General features: G+C 49.1%; 1 protein-coding gene across 1 annotated transcript in view; it reads left to right on the top strand.

Annotated features, from left to right (window-relative positions):
- The first annotated feature begins 2,499 nt into the window (after positions 1 to 2,499).
- The window catches only part of LOC123067373 (putative transcription factor bHLH041), a 12,389-nt gene continuing 6,706 nt past the window's right edge, over positions 2,500 to 8,182 (top strand). The window contains exons 1-4 of the mRNA XM_044490194.1: positions 2,500 to 2,547; positions 3,259 to 3,465; positions 3,936 to 3,986; positions 4,092 to 4,144. Coding sequence (XP_044346129.1) covers positions 2,500 to 2,547; positions 3,259 to 3,465; positions 3,936 to 3,986; positions 4,092 to 4,144 — 359 coding nt within the window. The remainder of the gene's footprint in view (positions 2,548 to 3,258; positions 3,466 to 3,935; positions 3,987 to 4,091; positions 4,145 to 8,182) is intronic.

Below are 8,182 nucleotides of genomic sequence, written 5' to 3'. Positions count from 1 at the left end.
CGTTGGTCGGCATAATTGTCATAAACAATAAATGAACCAAATAGTTATAAAATATAATATATACCACATCCGAATCATAGACAGGACGAGGGCCGACGGGGGCGGATACCAAAACCATCGCACTATATAATAAGACACAATAATAAAAGTAAGAAAATTATACAAGTATCTATCTAAACATACAAGTAAGATTTTTTTTCCTTTCAAAAAGAAGATAAGAACAAGAGGCTCACCACGGTGGTGCCGGCGATGAGATTGGCGCGGGCGATCGACGGCGGTGAAAACGGGAACGGGACGGGACGGACCGCTAAACCTAGACAAATATTGAGGAAAATGAAGCTTGAAGGTCGAGCTTGGAGATGAGAAAGCTTAAGTAGTGTGGCTCGGGCATTCCATCGAACACCTCATGTGCATAGAAGGTGAGCTAGAGCACCACAAAGCCCTTCCCTCGCCGGTCAGAAAAAACAGAGCAGTGTGGAGTGCTCTGCTCGCCGGCGAGTGGGTATATATATGCATCACATTGGTCCCGGTTAGTGGCTGAAACCGGGACTAAAGGACACCCTTTGGTCCCAGTTCATTCCACCAACCGGGACCAATGGTGGTGGACCAGGAGCGAGGCCCATTGATCCTGGTTTGTCCCACCAACCGGGACCAAAAGGGCCAGACAAACCGGGACCAATGCCCCATGGGTCCCGGTTCTGGACTGAACCGAAACTAATGAGCTGACCCGGCCTGAACCAAAGCCCTGTTTTCTACTAGTGTTAGTAACTGTCCACCATTAACTAATCAACTGTAGTGGTTATTCCGCCCTACAAGCTACAATTGCCTAACGGATGGAGTATGTTGTATTACAGGTTGTACGCATGAGGAAATCAGGCGTCCAGGACTTTGTATCATTTATTTGAAAATAAATGAAAATACCCAGTAGAGTCCGGCTGTTTCCCTCAAAAAAGAGAGGAAAACATGCGTCAATTAACTATAGCCTAAAGATTTCTAATTTTATGTTCTTTACTATCTCGGATGTACTAAACTCGCTATCCATAGAATATCTACACAATGTTTTGGATGCACCCTTCCCATCGCCAGAATTAAGATGATTTCTACCGAGATGAACGTTAGAGCCGTTGGGTGTCGTATTGTTGTTGCCGTGACCTTCTCCCCTGCTCGCCGGAGCTCTCTGTACTTCTCTCTCTCACAGAGACTGAAGAAGAAAGGAGGTGGAAGAACAAGAAGCACACAGCAAAATTTTTGCCCCGGCGCACGTACGCCGCCGGCCGCACGAACGGCCACTGGTATTTCCTTCCTGAGCACGAACTCAGCACCAGCACTCTTACACGAGCAGTACAGCGAAGGGCTTCTTATACCCAGGCTAGCACACAACGCAGCCCACCACTTCCCGGCCGTTGCGTCCACGATCTGCATGGCTGGCCATGCATGCCTACGACGCGCTCAACGCGCACGACGCGGCCGTTCCATGCAGTTCGCCAACGACCTAGCTAGTCTACCGTGGCCGCCACGAGCCTGCCTCCTACACACATGTGCACACACGCATGGCCACGGACCCGGCGCGCCCTGGCTCGCACCCGACGCGTCCTGCGGTGGCTTATGCCCAACACTCACCCTCCTAAGCCACGAACTACAGTAGGTGAGTCCATCTTTGTCGACGTCGCCATAGCCGTGGCACCGCACCGCTGAGGCCTGCCGTCGACGTCGTTGTAGCCGCCGCCGCCCTGACGTCGCTGCCACGCCTGCCATCGTGCCGCCGTGTCCTTCGCCGCGCACACCCCACGTCCTCGCGCTCCCGGCCCGCGCTCCCACCGCGCACGTACGCGATTTGCGCACCAGGTCCAGCGCCTCCACGTGGTCCGCACCCGCGGTTCCGACGTGCCCGCTACGTCTGGCGCGCGCCCATACACGCGCCCGACGCGGTGAGCCCGTCGCCGCGGCTTGTTCTGCCACGCTCCGCACGCCACCAGCCCGCTCCATGATCGCGCTCCGACGCGACCAACGCGGCCGATCCGGCGTGTCCCGGAGCTTGGCCTTCCGTCCGCCGAGCCGCGCCGCGCCACCGCAGCCTCTGCGCCACCGCGCAGGTCCGCCGCGGCCGCTGCGCTCTCCGCACGCCCGGCATCATCGTGCTCCGCCGCCGCACGGGACGAGCGCCATCGCCGGCGAGCTCCTCCGAACCTGATGCTCCGATACCAATTGTTGTTGCCGTGACCTTCTCCCCTCCTCGCCGGAGCTCTCTGTACTTCTCTCTCTCACAGAGACTGAAGAAGAAAGGAGGTGGAAGAACAAGAAGCACACAGCAAGATTTTTGCCCCGGCGCACGTACGCCGCCGGCCGCACGAACGGCCACTGGTATTTCCTTCCTGAGCACGAACTCAGCACCAGCACTCTTACACGAGCAGTACAGCGAAGGGCTTCTTATACCGAGGCTAGCACACAACGCAGCCCACCACTTCCCGGCCGTTGCGTCCACGATCTGCATGGCTGGCCATGCATGCCTACGACGCGCTCAACGCGCACGACGCGGCGTTCCATGCAGTTCGCCAACGACCTAGCTAGTCTACCGTGGCCGCCACGAGCCTGCCTCCTACACACATGTGCACACACGCATGGCCACCGACCCGGCGCGCCCTGGCTCGCACCCGACGCGTCCTGCGGTGGCTTATGCCCAACATTATGCAGCAAATCTTAGCTATCTAAATGCCATAATCATCACCTGACGGACTAGAATCTGAAACGCGGAGCCAGTGACTCTAGCGAGTTCCCCAAGGTACAAGCAAAGCAACAAGTACCTTCACGAGTGAGCGTTGGCGGAGTTCCTTGGCCTGGTTGATTGCTTGACTGAGCCTCTGCTGGCGGCGAGCAACAGATCGTTGTGCACAAGGTTCGCTTCTAGGAGATGCCAAGACGGGCAGAGTGACGCATTCCCTTCAGCCTGACGCCCTGACTTAAATTGATTAATCATGTACGCCTCTTTGCTCTCTTATTACCAAAGATCACATGAACTGGCAGCAGCGGCAGCAGTTCAGAATGCAAAATTTTTCCTCTTTATTGAGAGAGAGTTTAGACACTTCTGTTGTGCTTTATTTCGATTTTTTGGTCAATTTTTGTTTAAAATTCAAATTTTGTTTTTGTTATTTCATCCGAGATTTTGCCAAAAAAATTGAAAGAGCCGAATTGCCGCCATCTTGTTCTGAGGCGGAAAGAAACACAAACCGAAATTCAAATAAAGCATGATTAATCATATGTCCGTCCTTCGGCGCGAGGCGGAGGACGAAGCCGGCATGCGGGCAGAAGATGTTCAAGAAATCCATGTCCGTCCTGGTCAAGATGCAAACGGCGATGAGGTACAGCCACCAGCAGCACCACTTCCAGCAAGCGTCGGCGGAGGCCGAGCTTTCGTCGGTGAACCAGCTGCAGCACATGATCTCCGAACGCAATCGCCGGGAGAAGGACGTGGATTTTTAGAGCACTTGCACCCAGGCCCTGCTATCTAACTCTTCAACATCGCTTTAAGATCCGTGCAACACAACTAAGTTTCTATATGAAATTTTCTCTTTTTTGCTTCTCCCACATAGAACATATCTTGAAGTTCAAACCTATGCAGGATGACAAAGCTTTCTAACTAGAATCTAAGATAAATCTTTCAGAATTTTCTGTCCGACATAAATACTAAAAATATGTTTTTTTAATCAAATAAAACGTATTTTGTATATTTATGTTTGACAAAAAAATCTGAACGATTTATCCTAGATTCTACTCAGAAAGCTTTGCCATGCTGCATAGATTTGAACTTCAAGATATATTCAATGTGGGAGAACAAAAAAGAGAAATGTATTTATACGGATTTTAAAGCAAAAAATATATGGCTAAATAGAGAGGGCCTGGGTGCATGTGCTCTAATATATATTCTCGGCCGGGAGAAGCTCAACGACAGCTTCCTGGCTCTCAAGACCATCCTTCCTCCCGGCTCCAAGGTACATGCAAAACTGTAATTTAAATGCATGCATATTAATTTCTCCGAAAGCAGTAGCATGTTCTTTGACTAGCTAGCTAATAATCATTTGCCTCTTGCTTTACAGAAAGACAAGACGTCTATACTGATCACCGCGAGGGAGTACGTGAACTCCCTCAAGTCCCACTGGTAGAAAAAGAGGCTTCCGTCCAGCCCCATTAGTCGCGAAACTATAGGAACCGCGACTAATGAAGCCTTTAGTCGCGGTTCGGCAGACGAACCGCGACCAAAGGCTTGGGCCAGGGCGCTCGGTGGCCAGCTGGTGCACGTGAGGGGCTTTAGCCGCGGTTGGCCAGGCCAACCGCGACTAAAGGTGCCCAAAGGCCTTTAGTCGCGGTTGGCCTGGCCAACCGCGACTAAAGCTCCTCCCCTATATATACCAGTTCAGCGCACTCACTTAGCCATTTGGTGCCACTTCTCTTCACAAGGGGGTGTAGGTTTGCTTTTGGTTCCTCTTATGCACACAAGGTGTTTGATGAAATGCCCAACAACGTGAAACAAACATGATATGAAGTGTTGGAGCCACACTTGAGGTTCCTCCTCGATCGCGGTTAGCAACTTGAACCTTTCATGCATGTGTATCATTGATAAAATATGCATGTGTGTTGTTCATTGTTTAATTTCTATTGTTTATAGCTAGTTACTTTAACAAATGCATGATGGTTAATTATATATTTTATATTATAATAATGCAGATGAATCGGCAATGGATGTACGGTAACCGACTCTCCCGCGAGTTCACTACGAGTTTGAAAGATTTCCTCGTAGTGGCTAATGCGAACAAGCAGAAGGGTTTTGTTATCTGTCCATGTGTTGACTGTAAGAATCAGAAGGGTTACTCTTCCTCAAGAGAAGTTCACCTGCACCTGCTTCGGCACGGTTTCATGCCAAGCTATAATTGTTGGACCAAGCATGGAGAAAGAGGGGTTATAATGGAAGAAGATGAAGAAGGGGATGATTTCATCGATGAAAGCTATCTTGCTCATTTCGGTGATACTTTCATGGAGGATGCTAAAGGTGAAGGGGAAGGTGAAGGGGCAGGTGAAGGGGAAGGTGAAGGTGAAGGTGAAGGTGAAGGTGAAGAAGAGGCACGTGATGAGACCGTTGATGATCTTGGTCGGACCATTGCTGATGCACGGAGACGCTGCGAAACTAAAAAGGAGAGGGAGAATTTGGATCGCATGTTAGAGGATCACAGAAAGTCGTTGTACCCTGGATGCGATGATGGTCTGAAAAAGCTGGGCTGCACACTGGATTTGCTGAAATGGAAGGCACAGGCAGGTGTAGCTGACTCGGCATTTGAAAACTTGCTGAAAATGTTGAAGAATATGTTTCCAAAGAATAACGAGTTGCCCGCCAGTACGTACGAAGCAAAGAAGGTTGTCTGCCCTCTAGGTTTAGAGGTTCTGAAGATACATGCATGCATCAACGACTGCATCCTCTACCGCGGTGAATACGAGAATTTGAATGAATGCCCGGTATGCACTGCATTGCGTTATAAGATCAGAGGCGATGACCCTGGTGACAATGTTGAGGGCGGGAAACCCAGGAAGAGGGTTCCCGCCAAGGTGATGTGGTATGCTCCTATAATACCACGGTTGAAACGTCTGTTCAGGAACAAAGAGCATGCCAAGTTGTTGCGATGGCACAAAGAGGACCGTAAGTCAGACGGGGAGTTGAGACACACCGCAGATGGAACGCAATGGAGAAAGATCGACAGAGAGTTCAAAGATTTTGCAGCTGACGCAAGGAACATAAGATTTGGTCTAAGTACAGATGGCATGAATCCTTTTGGCGAGCAGAGCTCCAGCCATAGCACCTGGCCCGTGACTCTATGCATCTACAACCTTCCTCCTTGGTTGTGCATGAAGCGGAAGTTCATTATGATGCCAGTGCTCATCCAAGGTCCGAAGCAACCCGGCAACGACATCGATGTGTACCTAAGGCCATTAGTTGATGAACTTTTACAGCTGTGGGGCAGACCTGGTGTCCGTGTGTGGGATGAGCACAAAAAAGAGGAATTTAACCTACGAGCGTTGCTTTTCGTAACCATCAACGAATGGCCTGCTCTTAGTAACCTTTCGGGACTGTCAAATAAGGGATACAATGCATGCACGCACTGCTTACATGAGACTGAAAGTGTACATTTGCCAAATTGTAAGAAGAACGTGTACCTTGGGCATCGTCGATTTCTTCCGAAAATTCATCTAGTAAGAAAGAAAGGCAAGCATTACAATGGCAAGGCAGATCACCGGCCGAAGCCTGCGGAACGCACTGGTGCTGAGGTATTTGATATGGTCAAGGATTTGAAAGTCATCTTTGGAAAGGGTCCTGGCGGACAATCAGTTCCGAAGGGAGCTGACGGGCACGCAGCCATGTGGAAGAAGAAATCTATATTCTGGGAGCTAGAATATTGGAAAGTCCTAGAAGTCCGCTCTACAATCGACGTGATGCACGTTACGAAGAATATTTGCGTGAACCTCCTAAGCTTCTTGGGCGTGTATGGGAAGACAAATGATACAAAGGAAGCACGGCAGGACCAGCAACGTTTGAAAGACCCTGATGACCGGCATCCGGAATGGTTTCAAGGTCGTGCCAGCTACGCTCTGACCAAAGAAGAGAAGGTCATCTTTTTTGAATGCCTGAGCAGTATGAAGGTCCCGTCTGGATTCTCGTCCAATATAAAGGGAATAATAAACATGGCGGAGAAAAAGTTCCAAAACCTGAAGTCTCACGACTGCCACGTGATTATGACGCAATTGCTTCCGATTGCTTTGAGGGGGCTCCTGCCAGAAAATGTTCGAGTAGCCATTGTGAAGCTATGTGCATTCCTCAATGCAATCTCTCAGAAGGTAATCAATCCAGAAGATCTACCACGGTTACAGAACGATGTGATCCAATGTCTTATCAGTTTCGAGTTGGTGTTCCCGCCATCCTTCTTCAATATTATGACGCACCTCTTGGTTCACCTAGTCGAAGAGATTTTCATTCTCGGTCCTGTATTTCTACACAATATGTTCCCCTTCGAGAGGTTCATGGGAGTATTAAAGAAATATGTTCGTAACCGTGCTAGGCCAGAAGGAAGCATCGCCAAGGGCTATGGAAATGAGGAGGTAATTGAGTTTTGTGTTGACTTTGTTCCTGACCTTAAGCCGATTGGTCTTCCTCGATCGCGGCACGAGGGGAGACTAAGTGGAAAAGGCACAATCGGAAGGAAATCAACGACATGTATGGACGGCCATTCTCTGACTGAAGCACACCACACTGTACTGACCAATTCCAGCTTGGTGGCTCCGTACTTTGAGAAACACAAGAATATTTTACGCTCGGACAACCCGGGGAAGCCTGAATCCTGGATTAGGAAGGCCCACATGGAGACTCTCGGCAGTTGGTTGAGAAAACATTTAATGAATGACAATGATGTTCTAGATCAGCTGTACATGTTGGCCAAGACACCATCTTCGACTATAACGACTTTCCAAGGGTACGAGATAAATGGGAATACATTTACACGATCGCCCAAGATAAAAAGAGCACCAACCAAAACAGTGGTGTCCGCTTTGATGCAGCAACCGAGAATGGGCAAAAGGTCACATATTATGGTTACATAGAGGAGATATGGGAACTTGACTATGGACCCTCCTTTAAGGTCCCTTTGTTCCGGTGCAAATGGTTCAAGCTAACAGGAGGTGGGGTAAAGGTGGACCAGCAATACGGAATGACAATGGTGGATTTCAACAATCTTGGTTACCTTGACGAACCATTCGTCCTAGCGAAAGATATCGCTCAGGTTTTTTATGTGAAGGACATGAGTAGCAAACCGAGGAAATGGAAAGATAAGAAAACGATCAGTACATCATGCGATGATCCAAAGCGCCACATTGTTCTTTCAGGGAAAAGAAACATCGTGGGAGTGGAGGACAAGACAGACATGTCAGAAGATTATAATATGTTTGCTGAAATTCCGCCCTTCAAAGTGAACACCGACCCAAGCATTAAGTTAAATGATGAGGATGCTCCATGGATACGGCACAATCGTAAGCAAGCAGGGACACAAGGGAAGAAATGATGTGTAATAATTTATTGTACCAAACTTTGTTGAATGGATCATGTGAATTATATTACCCGTGATGTGTTTGGTGTCCATTTTCGAATGAT

Source organism: Triticum aestivum, chromosome 3B (assembly GCF_018294505.1).
Source record: "Triticum aestivum cultivar Chinese Spring chromosome 3B, IWGSC CS RefSeq v2.1, whole genome shotgun sequence".
Taxonomy (NCBI): Eukaryota; Viridiplantae; Streptophyta; class Magnoliopsida; order Poales; family Poaceae; genus Triticum; species Triticum aestivum.
Note: the sequence above shows the minus strand (reverse complement) of the source record. Positions and strands in the feature narration are given on the sequence as shown.